The sequence below is a fragment of the Talaromyces proteolyticus genome, assembly GCF_021365285.1.
Source record: "Talaromyces proteolyticus strain PMI_201 chromosome Unknown BGW36scaffold_13, whole genome shotgun sequence".
Classification (NCBI taxonomy): Eukaryota; Fungi; Ascomycota; class Eurotiomycetes; order Eurotiales; family Trichocomaceae; genus Talaromyces; species Talaromyces proteolyticus.
This window is the reverse complement of record NW_025764289.1, coordinates 1,299,089-1,311,954: the sequence shown is the minus strand read 5'-3', so window position 1 is coordinate 1,311,954 and position 12,866 is coordinate 1,299,089. Positions and strand designations below refer to the sequence as shown.

Sequence of the window (12,866 nt, the reverse complement as noted above, 5' to 3'; positions counted from 1 at the left end):
GAGACAAAATAAAAACTCTTCCAGGTACATGGCCGGGAGCAAGAGCAAGTATTCCATATTTAAATGAAAAACAGAAAAGAACGATAGATATTCTAGAGGAAGTTGCGATATTTTTTCTCCAACGATTAGGGTTGTTATCACGGTTAGCATGATTACCGGCTTCTCTTATTGTAGTGTAGAAATAGGTATAAAAACAAAAAAAGGTATTTCTAAAATCTAGAAAAATAGGACTTTCTAATGATGTTGTTTTAAGGGGCTATATACGTATTAAATTGAGTTGCTTAACGGTAATAGCTACGCTTCTGCCGGTCTGCGCGGTCGACTCGGTCGGCCAGGTCGGCTTCGTATAAAGAACCACGGCTGGGAGCCTGGTTGGGAGCCGATCGTGGGTAGACAATAATGTTGCGGCGACCTGTGCGGGGAGCACGCTCGATGATCTCAACGGGCTGATCAATGCGGAGACCTTCTTCGATCGCTAGGAGAAGGCGACGAGAGGCTTTGAAGTCTCGGGGGATACGGACGAGTATCTCCTCATTACGATCCTTATCGACAGCAGAGAATGTTTTCCCATTTTTACTGAAAAAATACTTGGCGACGTCGCTGGCAAGCCACTGGCCGCGATCGCATAGAGCGTCGCCGTTACGGAAGGTGTCAAGTGCATCCACGCAGTGGGAGCACTTTGTGGCGTGAGCTTCATACTCAGCCAGGACAAAGGTCTCGTCATCTGTAAGGTCACGCACGCGCATGACCAGATTCTCGTTGAATGTATCCTCGGCTTTCTCTGCATCAACATCGCTAACATCCGAAAGATCCTCCTCATCTTGCCATTGGTCCACGTTCACGGGGTCTTGGTCTTCATCTTGAGGATCATCCTCGGTAGCGTCTAGGGTTGGAGGCAGAGCAAAAAGAGCAAGCTGCTCCTGGTGATGGCCAAGGTGGGTTTGCAGGACGCGTAACGTCATCTGCTTCTCGCACAAGGGACATTTTGCTTGTTCCGAAAGGCTCGCGCGCTTAACGGAAGTCCGCTTTAGAGCAGAAAACATAGCCGAAGAACTGATTTCAGGATGGTATGCTTGCACATGAGCGGCGAATTCTTCCTCTGATTGAAATGTTAACTCACATCCCTCAATGCACTGCCAGGATGTTCTGTGGGCTTCAAGTTCGTGTCTAAACCAAGCGTGTCTCGAGTCATACAGGCGGTCTGCGGTGGTGCAATGCTCAAATGTACAGCAATACGGATGTAAATCGCGATAAACATGTTGCCTAGCCATGTCAGTAAATACCTACAACAGAGCAGTGCAGATGACTCTTACTTCCATGCCGCGGTTGTATGTATACATACAATCATGAAGCAAAGAGGGCATTCAAAGTGCTCCTTCTCCCGAGCCTCCTTAGGTAGCGGTGGTACTCGGATACTCGCGTTCACCGAGCTTGCATATGAGGTCTGGGAAAGTGCGTCTTCGTCGTCATCAAGTATATCATTAGGTGTCACCGTCGTCTTTGGTACTGGTGATGCTTCGGTGCTGTTGTTCGTATGCTCTGTCCTCGGCTCCTCGAACCCAATCTTCTCGACGTTCTTTGCAAGCTTTTGATGATGTTCTTCGCGGTAAGTTAGATATTGCCGTCGTCCTGATACTGCTCGACCAAGCCTATCAGTCAGGAAAGATGAGTCAATAGAAAACTTTGCTTGTACGTGCAGTATGTCGTGCTCTTCATAGATAGATTTGTCCACTCTGATGGTACTGCGGGACTGGCTGTTGGGTGCAGGATCACGGATAGCCATAGACAGTCGAAACAAACATGTAACCGTATTTTTTATGCTAGCCGTGAGCTGCTTGAGCTCTGTACCATCTTGAATATCGCCCGAGAGTTCGGCATCAGATTCTGAATCGGTGTCAGAATCGGACAGCTCATCCCATGGGATCTTCTCTCCATTTACGATAGCCAAAGCTTGAGGAGGGATTAGCTAGTTCATTTTTTGATCGCGGTTAAATATACTGGACGAACCATTCTCAAGAGAGTCTTGAAGGGCTGTCAATAGGTTATGAGTCTCGGCTTTGAGGTGGCCTGCGTCGCGAAGCCGGTAATCGAGCGACCGTCGACCCTTCCGGTGGGCAGCGATGTTTCCAGCCCAAATTTTGAAGCGATCAAACTCATCACGGAGGATCTCTGGTCGTATTTGATCTGCGTAACGGGGGGCATTTATTAGGGCTTCGGCAAGGCTGAGGAACCCACGACCGCACGCGTCGACATGAGAGGAGATATGTATTGAGGAATCCATCGAAATGTAAACCGCAAATAATTAGTAAGGATACTGGAGGAGTTCGTTTGCCTCGAGGCTATGCTAAGTCCATCTCTAGCGGTATGATGAGCTTGAGGGTTGTGATTCTGCTTGGCTGGTGGTCATGTGGGTGAGTTGCAATTGAGGCGCTAATTTCCGATTAAATGCCCCTCCAACCTTTCAGCCTCACATTGCAAGGCCCAGTCAGCGGCCATATAAACACCTTTTTGGGCCATCCACGGACGTTCGCTTTGTATCATTCTGCCTGTGTATGCGGTTCCGGCCACGGCTTCCCCCCTCTACCCTGTCGTATTTGCGAATGGGGTCTTATTAAGATGGTGACCGGCGTCGAGACAGCAGGCCTCGTCCTAGGCTCGATTCCTCTGATCCTATCAGGCCTTGAATTCTACGCAAATGGAATTGCCGTTACTAAGCGCTACTGGAGATATCGCGAAGAATTCAGGAGCCTTATCATCGAGCTCCGAACAGAGCACACAATGTTTGTTAACAGCATTAACATGCTGTTAATAGGGGTTGTGAAGCAAAAAGAGATGGAGGAATTCCTTGCAGATCCATGTGGCGAGCATTGGAAGGAGAAGAAGTTCGACCTGAAGCTACAGCAGCGCCTTGGCACGAGTTACGAGTCATATGTGGACACTATTACTCAGCTCAATAGCACGACGGACGTCTTCAAGCAGAGACTGAAATTGGATGCTTTTGGGAAGGTATGAGCAGCTTCTTCACGTCAAGGCCGAGAGGAGCGTCCACATCAACCACTAACTCTTCCCAGCCGCAATTCACCGCGGAAACGGCCTTCAAAGAACACTACAAGCGACTCAAATTTAGCTTGAATAAGGCCAACTACAGCGATTTGATGAATAAGCTTCGACAAGCAAACTCGTCGCTCCACCGGATGACCACCCAAACCATGTCCCTCGAAACCCTGCAGGCTTCATGCAAGCCTGACCGCCGAGCAATACCTAAGTTCCATGTAGTTAATGATCGAGCACATGGTTTCTACTCTGCACTGCGTTCTGGCTGGAAATGCTCATGTCATGTGGACCATACCGTCAGCCTTCGTTTAGAGCCACGGATGGACGACATACCAAGCGATGACGACGATGAGAGCGAAGAAGGATATATGCGGGATCCTTTTCATGTTGTGTTTCGCTATGGTCATCACCCCCCGAAAGGCCCAAATAGCCCCACGCCTACCACGCAACCCTGGAACTGGGAAGAGGCTGATGTACAAATAACTATCAAAAACCAGAGCTCTATGGCGTCATATAGCAAAGATTGTAGAAAAGTGCGATTCGCAAACCAGGCGAAGAAAGCCGTCAAGGCGGCTTTGGATCCAAATCCGAACTTGCAACCTATTCAAGATTTGTGCGCAGCAATTAGCACCCTGCAAAAGCCACAAGGCGATGTCTGCTTCTCGCTCTTGGCATCTGAGTACGCTAAGCAGAAGTATGGAATTCTCATCTACCCCTTGAAGGAGCCGCGTTCGGATACTGAATCCTGGTCTATCTCATCCCTTCGAAGTGTGCTAGAAGAACCTGAATCTAGATTCGCCCGTCGCGACCGCCTCCAGCTAGCTATCACCCTCGCGTCCAGCGTCTTGCAGCTCCATGAAACCCCGTGGCTCGATGAGGACTGGGGAAACGACAATATATTCTTCATCAGAACGTTAGACAAGACTATATACGATCATCCGTTCGTCTCTCGGCACTTCAACCTAACGAATGTACCCTCATCAAAAACATTCCCGGCATCGATGGGCAGAATCATCCGGAATCGGACTCTGTACGCGCTAGGCATATCTCTCATCGAGCTCTGGTACGGCAAACCGCTTCCTGAACTCTATAAACCAGAGGATGGACCACAGGGCACTGGAGACCCACGCATCGATCTCATGACTGGGTGGAACACAGCTGATCGGCTTGTGGATGAGCTGTACAGCGAGGCAGGGGGGAAATATAGTGACGCAGTACGAAGGTGTATCCGATGCGACTTTGATCGCCGTTCAAGCAGCCTTGAGGATGCCGCATTCCAGAGGGACGTCTACCAGGGTGTAGTGGCGCAACTCCAGGAAAATTTCGACTTCCTGTATTGAATAGATTATTCTTCAAGAAACTTTTTAACCTCTAACATCTGGCGGAAGTGTTCTGTCTTGAGATCGGCAAATAAGGTTGTTCCTTGCTACCGGTAAGAGCAAGTCTGATCCCACATCTCATTGTTGCATGGTCCGCAACTTGCTAAAATTTGGTTTATGGATTAAGGCTTGGAGTTTCAGACTACAACAAAAAACTTAGTAAAAATATGCATTAGCCCGCTGTGGGGGGTGTCATATATTGTTGGAACTTAAAACTACCGATGGGATTGCGTGCTGTGATTTTGATTGGACCAGCCATACGGTATACACTATATGCATCAACTACCCCATAGAGCTAGGCAAACCTGAAAGAAAAAATATACGTAATGAGATATTCATCGTATTGACTCTACGATCCGGTGCATTCGAGGTGACGGGCCTACATGTATGATAATATCCCAATATTTAGCTTGGTCGCTCTCACACGTGGGTCGCAGTGATATTCTCGTGTCTCATTACTTATTGGAGGTCAGGCAGATGCTAGGGGGTATCGTAAACATTACAATACCCCCAATCTCGTTTAGCTCGATGGTGCATTTAGGTGTAATTCGTTTCCATATTCATTTCAGGCTGTATACTAACTCTCTCTTCTTGCGCCTTCCATCATTGCCTGCCCCTTTCGCTATTAACCTGAGGCATATATGGCCTGAGCTTTCGTCCCGCTTTAAGGAGTAGATAGACTTGAGTTAGTAAGAATTATAGTGCGGTAGTAGTGTGAAATAGGATAGGAGGGATGCTGCATTAGTCAAGTGACAATACTTACAGTGACTTTTTCAAGATCGTATCGCGACGACAGCGGGATCTCGCCCGCCTTGTCTCTAGCCTCCTCCTCTGCGTTGATGAAAAGAGCCGTGGCCATCACGCTGTCCCGTAGATGTCGTAAAGATGGGTTGTCTGTAGCAAGCTTGCATAAGTCTATCAAAGTAAGTCGTACGCTTCGATTCCGGCACTCTGTGGCCACATTAATGGCGGCCGCTACGAAGATCCCCCACATAGAAGTAGTTTCTAAAGAGATCAATGAGCGATCTGGCCTTGAATGGTTAACGAATTCGGCCTCCAGGTGGGCTCGAAACTTTGGAGTGAGCTCTACGCAATAAGGCCCCATAGAATCCCAGAGGTTCCCCGTGGGATCGAGCTCACAGTAGACTACAACATACGCGAGTTTGGTCAAGACCAGCTGCCACTTCAAGTAATGTAACATGTGGATCGTGTGTCTCTTTTCTAGCAGCTGGGCTTCGTATGCCTCTATCCATCTTTGTAATTGGCTAAGAAGGAGTCCTTGCTGCTGGCGGAAATCTGAGCGATTGTAGACCGAGATGCCCATCTGCCGGTGAGCTCGAACACGTGTATGCCAGATCAGGATAGGTGCAAGGACGTTTAAGTATTGGAATGACAATGTTTTAATGCTAGCATCGCCATCCGGCGGCGGCGGCACATTAAGGCCAGAGCTCGGTATCATCAGCATGGCCTTGAGGCCGTCCGCATGTGCGTATGGGGTGATGTAAGATGCTTTTGAGCAAAGAGTGGCAGATCGGGCCAAGAAGAGCTCAGCCTCGACAATGCCTTGATCATCAATTACACCCGCCAGGGAGGACCGCGATGCCCCACTGACGCTGACGGAATGTAGGATCTTGTCCTTGAGAAGAACGATGCCAGTGGCTGTTAGGGTGTCAGCGGCTCGGTTGTTACCTTGGAAGCTTTCGAATATGACAAAAAGAACAGTAATGATAAGAATGGTCCGGTGGGTATCCTCAGCCTTTGAGCTGGCAATGTATCTGCGGAAGGTGGTGATGGCTTTGTTGTAATACTTGATGGCTGCACAATAATGCGCAGACCCTTCCTGATTGGACAGGTCCGGATTAAACAAGGATGGTCTGCTCGAGCACTTTCGTGTGCGTGCGAGTGCCCCAATGGCAGTAATGGCATATGTGATGCTTTCATCGCGGTGACTGGCTCGGAGCACTGTGCGGAGCCAGAAGTCGGTCATTTCGATATCCTGGTTCATGAGGGCCACTTGCTCCCGGAAGCAGTCAAAATACATGCCCCCGCCTGGCTCCAAATTACACCAGGACGGCTGTAACGAAGATGGTAGCACGCCTACCTTGGTAGCTGCGGGGAGTATCTGCCGGATGCGCGTGTGCTTCTTGTTCTGTGTCATCTCATTCTGCTTCAATTTAGGTGGGAGGTAGCAGCAGTCGAGTCCTAAGCGCTTGCAGCGAGCGCACGCGGGTCGCTGCTCCGGACACTTCATTCTAACTCCTTTACACTGCATACAGCCTGTGGCACATGTTAGTCGATAAACACTCCTAGATCTATCTCTTTTAAGACTAGACTAGACTGGATTGCCACGACGTGGGGTGACAAACCGGATAAGATTTACCAGATTTCACCTTGGGTTTGCACACGCGTTTGCGTGGCAGCTGGGGTTTCGTCATTTTTTTGCCCCTTTTTAGATGACTTCAATTCTTAATAGCGATAGGTGTTGTTCATGAGGTCCAATGAGTGGAGAAGGAGGTAAGTGCTGTTAAGCATGCGAAAATACTTGGCACCGTAAGGTCTGTCCAATCAGATCTTCTCCATTCCTTAGTCCTTTGACGTCCACCGTCCTACTGTTTATGCGACGACCGAGGAATCCTTGGCCAGATGACGCTGATCCGTCCTGGGCCATGTGCAATGGGGCTGATGGGGTGGGCAGCAGCTGAAAAAAATGACTAGTCAGGTAGAAAGTAATGTTTCAAAGCTTCAATCCTTTTACGGCGATGTAATTGGCACAGCCGTACGGTCAACATCCGAATTTCCGAAATAGGAATAGTAATACCTTAACAAAGGGAGTAACTAATTAGTGAGCTGGTAAGAATTTATAGGCAAGCGTGTTGGAGATACACTCTAGTGTAGTTAAATTTAGAACGTATAAGTTAGTTAAAGTAGGCTTCTAGGATTGAAAATTAAAATTCCAGCTTTCTGCCATCCAATGGGAGAGATATATGGGACCCAGTCTCTCTCATAAGTCATGGCAGCGACCTCTTTCGCCGATCACTGTTGGAAAACGAGAATTTCGAGAGCACTAGGCATCGCTAACTCGCATCTCAGCTATTTAATCCTTATCCATAGCTGAATAAAGTGACGTCGCAGCTCCCGCGATGATTGAGATAGCACTATAGCGCGACGTAAGAGCCCTAATATAAAAGTCTAATATAAAAGCGATTCCAGTGCCCATGATCAGCTACTACTCATAGCATACGCTGCAGTGTCGATCACTATTACATCAAAATGGGCTTCCGCATAATCGTCGCAGGTGGTGGCCTTGTTGGCCTCACGACAGCTCACATACTTTCAAAAGCTGGCATAGATTTTGTGGTCCTGGAGCAGCATGATAATGTCACTCCCTACTTGGGATCACTGCTATCGATAATGCCCTCTACACTCCGAGTCCTAGACCAGGTTGAATTGATGGAAGTTTTTAATAAGTACTCTGACGACATACGCCGCATGCACCTCTTCACAGCAGACACAGCTAAAACGCTTCGGGACGAGACTTTTCTATTAGAATTGATGCAGGCTGAGTAGGTGGCTCTACCACCAAATATATATGGTCTTACTTGTCCTGACTGTTAGTAGCTGCGGCCATCCTGTAGTGATGGCACATCGGGCTGATATCGCGAAAGCTCTCTACGATAGCCTACCTGAAGACGTCAAAAAGCATATATTGCTAGAAAAGCGCGTTACAGACATTAACGTGCTCCCTGATGGTGTCGAAGTCACGTGCCAGGATGGCTCTGTGCAAAAAGGCTCCATAGTACTCGGTGCTGACGGTGTCCGGAGCAGAGTCCGGCAGATGATGAACAGGCTTGAGAAAGGTGATCCCTCTACTGAAAAGGTTGAGGAAAAAAGCCCATACGTTTCTTCTCACAGATTGTTTTTCGGAGATGTACCCAAGCTTCATGGAGTGGAGGCGGGCGTCAACTATGAAGGGCTTCACGATAGGGTTGCCACGCAACTTCTCGTTGGAACTAAAAGAATGTGGTTTAATCTGTATGAACAACTCGACACACCAACTTCTGATCATATTCGGTATACCGAAAATGATCAACATGAAATTTTAGAAAAATGGGGCCATCTGTTCGTCGCCCCGGGCTACCAATTGCGCGATGTCTACGAGCGCAGGCTAAAAGATACTGGGTTGATCAATTTGGAAGAGGGCTTGGTGGACAAATGGTACTCAGATCGCATTGTGTTGGCTGGCGATGCCGTACGTAAGCTTACCTCCAATGCTGGTTGGGGTTACAACAGTGGCGTCACCGACATAGTTGTCCTCGTGAACCATCTACGCCGACTTCTCAAGTCTGATCAGTCGCCGAGCTCTGAAGCTCTGAAAACAGTGTTCAAGCAATACCAAGCTGACAGAGCCGAAAGTACACACATAACATACAAGGTATCCGCGGAACGCATTCGTGCCGTTGTTTGGCCAGGATGGCTACAAAGAATCATTGCCACTTATATCATGCCCTATGTAAACCTTGGGAAGCTTGATTGGATAATGCGAACAAGGGCTTTGCACCGGGACTCACCAGTTCTCGAGTGGTTGGTAGAAAAGAATTTACCCAGTCATCGCATCAAGTATAAGCAATATCCTCAACTAGAGGAATGAGCAGAATACCTAGACATCTCAAGGTCTTTGATCATATGCATCATATTGCTCTCTTTTATAAATTCAATTAGCTACCTAATAGTCTACATAGCTATGTTTTCTCCGCTCACTCATGTAATACTAGTACTTGCTATGGTAGTATTGACAGGTATCTGTTTCAGAAAAGAAATGTATTAAATCCAGTCCTGATGGCGATTCAGAAATGTAGCAAATCAAAGAAGTGCAACGTACTCTATAGTATATAAGGACGATGTAATAGACTAGACACAGAGGGTATTAGGAGCTCTTAATACACGTTAGCCATCCACCAAAGGCTTCATACATCCTGCTGCATCTCTATATATTTCGCTCATTGTCTATTCTTGCTCGAAAAAGTCGTCAACCTTTTGCGCTGGAGTGAAAAATATATTAATATTACCTTTACTTAAAGGGGTGGAAGAAGGGACAGAGGAAGAGGTAGAGAGCATACACCTTAGCGCCATCAGCAGGAGTACCTACCTACCAGTAAGCAGCATGAAGAGATCATGTACGATTTGCTCTGGGTTCTTTTCAAGTCAAACATCGACGTATATACAACGTGTGATAGAGCCGGTAAAGCAAGGGATATCTAACATCGTGGAGGCGAGAAAAGGAGTAGTTTCCATTCCAACAGAGACCGGTTTGGTTTCTATTGATTTCCAAGTTCCGAAGTTTTCTCGGGTTTTTAAACACATCACAGCTTTGCCTTACCTTCTTCTGAAGTACCACCCTAAAAGAAGATGAGAGATTAAATGTGGAAGGAATTTTTATAGTTTGCGTAGTTCGTATCACCGCTATCTTGAAGGACAAGATTTGTTTATGAAAGAAAAGGAGAGGGCTAAGCGTACAGCCAGAGGACACGTTATGCTCAATATAGCCTTTTCCCATCAACTGAATCCAACTATAACCAGCGAAAGATAAAGAAGCCTTCTTTTATCAGCCTAAAGCATTCAACATATCTGCTCAAATGCAAACAAGAAACAAAACCCCCGTTCACGAGACAATTTAAAGATTTATCGATACCGTCAAATACAATGATTATCCAAGATGGACAATCAAAGGTCTCAGCTGGAACCACGGCTACCTTCTAGAACAACGTCCCCGCATTATACGTCCCCGCATTATAGGGTTCAAAGGCTCATCTCGAGCCACAGGAGAATTTAACCGTCAAGAACTTCTTGATCAACTCTCCCACTATTCCTAGCCATTGTCTTCGCGATAAATATTGAGATACGCTTCCGATCGTACAGTGGAAAATAACGGTTCGCTGATGGTAACAAAGGAATTTGCGGTCATGAACATCCATTATATTCAATAAGCCAACTTCCTTTTCAGTCAACTAGACAATCGCCTCAGAATATTAAGAATTGATTATGGCGTCGGTAATGAAGTTTTCTATTCTCCTAAGATCCAGCAAGCTCGGGATCCTCAAGCAGGAAAAGAGAAGCAGATACAACTTGGTAAGGCTCCAAAAGAGGAAGAGAAGCTACGCCGTTAGCTACAGAAAGTAAAACAACAATTAATTGAAGGAAGAAAGAAAATCAGGGCATCTAATAGAGCGATATATGCCCCAAGCAGTAGAGGAGAAGAAACGCAGAAAGGAAGAGGACAAATTGGTTAAAGAGGCACAGATACAGCGTCAAAATGACTTCAAACAGTCCAGAAAAGGTAAGAAGAAGCTAAATCCAGTCTCTAAAGACCAAATCAGAAAGATCTTGCTATCCTGGCCGCTGGAGCTGTTGAAGAGCTTTCCACCACGGTATATCGTAAAGGAAGGCAGGTGAGGCTAACGCACCGTTTCCGGAGCAATTAAAATTTGTATATGGCTTCTTTAGAGCCTCAATTTTTCTCCGTATAATTCGAATTGTATGTGACTCAAAAGCTTCTTTTTTTGTAGTGGTGTTAGTAGGTGGGAGTGGCCAGTGGATGTCCGATTACGTGATATGCTTAGTAAGCGGCTAAAATTAGATCGAAGCTTCTCCCCGCGTCTGGAACATCCGGAGCAGTGTGCCTCTTACTTACTCAGCACCATCTACAATCAGTTTGCCAGCATTTTGTTATGTTATGTTATGCTGTGCTATGTTATGATTATGATTATGTTATAGTGCAGCTGATCTGATTTCTCATCTCTCGAACTTCTATCTCCGTGCCTCCGTCAGATCATCTATAAAGAGAGCGTGGCCTATATACAGATATCTTCGATACGATGTCTTCCAGCTTCACGGAAATGGCCATGGCCGACACCGACCTCGAATCCATCGGGCGCAACTGCCAATACGAATTCTGCGGCCAACTCGACTTTCTGCCGTTTCGCTGCGAGTCCTGTCGCGGCACCTATTGCCTCGAGCACCGCACCGAATCCGCACATAAATGTAGCCACCCCGGCGAGTGGGCGAAACGGAAACGCGCCGATAATGGCGTAAACACAACATCATCAGCGAAAGCAAAAGCAACGGTGTATAATACAGACCAGTGCTCACACCCTTCCTGCAAATCCCTCATCAACACGCCCACCCGGCTCGGCGTGCATTGCGACAAGTGTAACCGGAACTACTGCCTTTCGCATCGTCTCGGCGAGGAGCATGACTGCGCGAAGCTTGTCCCGTTGGGAGCGAGGGTTGGGGCTGGTACAAAGCCAGGCGAGACGATACGGTCAATGTTCTCGAAGCTACGCGGGATGAGCAAGGACACGGCGCCGAAGATCAGCGCGCCAAAGATCAAACTGCCGAATAATATCCAGTCGCGGATGGGAGGGCGGAGCGCGGTGGCGCAGTTGAACGAGATGAAGCGCGCGGCCAAGGGGGATGCGGCGGTGCCGATGGAGAGGAGGGTGTATTTGCACGTCGTCGGCACGGTCGATACACCGTCTACGAAAGCGACGGAGCCGCCGCGGGGAGATTTTTTTTATGATGCGCGCTGGAAGGTTGGCAGGGTGCTGGATGATGCGGCACGAAGGCTAAAGGTTGAGAATGTGAATAATCGTGGTGGTGGCGAGGAGGCCAGGCTGAGGATCTTTCATATCGAGGCAGGCGAGTTTTTGGAGTTTGCGGATTCGATTGGAGGGGACAAGTCGAGGGTGAAGTCGGGCCATACGATTGTTTTGCTTAGAGGGGCGGGGGTGTTGTTGGATAGGTGATTCCCCCTTACATATGTACTCGCGTTACTTTGTTATTGCATAGCGATGTATACCCTCGTTAATATTCTGTGGTTAGTCATTATGCCAGTCACCGCTGTAGATGATGATATTAAGTTTATTCTGTTCATCATTGATATGTAGGAGATCAAATATGACAAATACAAGAATATCTTCTTTTCAGTGGGATAAGACTGTATGTACTTTATTATTGCAGTCTTGACTTGGGTCCAATAGACGTCGATTAATAACGATATATAACATCACTATTAAGTATCCGTATTATTTAATAATAGTAAAAGATGCAGCCTCAAATTTGGCCTGCATGGTGCATAGTGCATAGTGCATACTAATTATTAATTCAAGTCTAATTTTTGGACCAACTCAAAAATGGGCGAAGCGCGGACGCAAGCGGCGGTCCACTCCCCACTTTAGTAGAGAGAGATGCTAAGACAAAGAATTCTTGTCTGTTGTCTGTTTACAGAGGATATATTATATATCTAATGCTGTAAGAGACCGAACGAGGAGAAAGCACGATTCCAGGATATGGAATAATAAGAGCGCCTAATATATATTAATATATAGATACAAATAGTAAATAGTAAGTACGGAGTATTAAATAATATGTTGGTGA

General features: G+C 47.1%; 5 protein-coding genes across 5 annotated transcripts; 3 read left to right on the top strand and 2 right to left on the bottom strand.

Moving 5' to 3' along the window:
• Nucleotides 1-227: 227 nt before the first annotated feature.
• BGW36DRAFT_389590 (uncharacterized protein) lies at nucleotides 228-2,393 on the bottom strand. The gene is made up of 3 exons (XM_046217371.1): nucleotides 2,008-2,393; nucleotides 1,314-1,950; nucleotides 228-1,263 (listed from the first exon to the last, which is right to left on the bottom strand). The coding sequence occupies exons 1-3, from the start codon at nucleotides 2,279-2,281 to the stop codon at nucleotides 282-284; spliced, it is 1,893 nt and encodes a 630-aa protein (XP_046067113.1). The 5' UTR covers nucleotides 2,282-2,393; the 3' UTR covers nucleotides 228-281.
• Nucleotides 2,394-2,616: 223 nt separating this feature from the next.
• On the top strand, nucleotides 2,617-4,394 carry BGW36DRAFT_364465 (uncharacterized protein; the record flags this gene model as incomplete). The annotated part of the gene is made up of 2 exons (XM_046214558.1): nucleotides 2,617-3,006; nucleotides 3,072-4,394. The coding sequence occupies 2 exons, from the start codon at nucleotides 2,617-2,619 to the stop codon at nucleotides 4,392-4,394; spliced, it is 1,713 nt and encodes a 570-aa protein (XP_046067112.1).
• Nucleotides 4,395-4,993: 599 nt separating this feature from the next.
• BGW36DRAFT_401241 (uncharacterized protein) lies at nucleotides 4,994-6,868 on the bottom strand (the record flags this gene model as incomplete). The annotated part of the gene is made up of 3 exons (XM_046218727.1): nucleotides 4,994-5,095; nucleotides 5,197-6,710; nucleotides 6,814-6,868. The coding sequence occupies 3 exons, from the start codon at nucleotides 6,866-6,868 to the stop codon at nucleotides 4,994-4,996; spliced, it is 1,671 nt and encodes a 556-aa protein (XP_046067111.1).
• An 835-nt stretch (nucleotides 6,869-7,703) lies between these two features.
• Nucleotides 7,704-9,081, top strand: BGW36DRAFT_364463 (putative monooxygenase; the record flags this gene model as incomplete). The annotated part of the gene is made up of 2 exons (XM_046214557.1): nucleotides 7,704-7,996; nucleotides 8,049-9,081. The coding sequence occupies 2 exons, from the start codon at nucleotides 7,704-7,706 to the stop codon at nucleotides 9,079-9,081; spliced, it is 1,326 nt and encodes a 441-aa protein (XP_046067110.1).
• A 2,251-nt stretch (nucleotides 9,082-11,332) lies between these two features.
• On the top strand, nucleotides 11,333-12,235 carry BGW36DRAFT_401239 (AN1 zinc finger protein; the record flags this gene model as incomplete). The annotated part of the gene is made up of 1 exon (XM_046218726.1): nucleotides 11,333-12,235. The coding sequence occupies one exon, from the start codon at nucleotides 11,333-11,335 to the stop codon at nucleotides 12,233-12,235; it is 903 nt and encodes a 300-aa protein (XP_046067109.1).
• Between the last annotated feature and the right edge of the window lie 631 nt (nucleotides 12,236-12,866).

Coding starts and splice junctions, on each gene's coding strand:
- BGW36DRAFT_389590 (XM_046217371.1), bottom strand. CDS start 2,281: ATGGATTCCTCAATACATATCTCCTCTCATGTCGACGCGTGCGGTCGT. Junction 1,951..2,007: donor TCAAGACTCTCTTGAGAATG/GTTCGTCCAGTA, acceptor TCCCTCCTCAAG/CTTTGGCTATCGTAAATGGA. Junction 1,264..1,313: donor CATACAACCGCGGCATGGAA/GTAAGAGTCATC, acceptor TGACATGGCTAG/GCAACATGTTTATCGCGATT.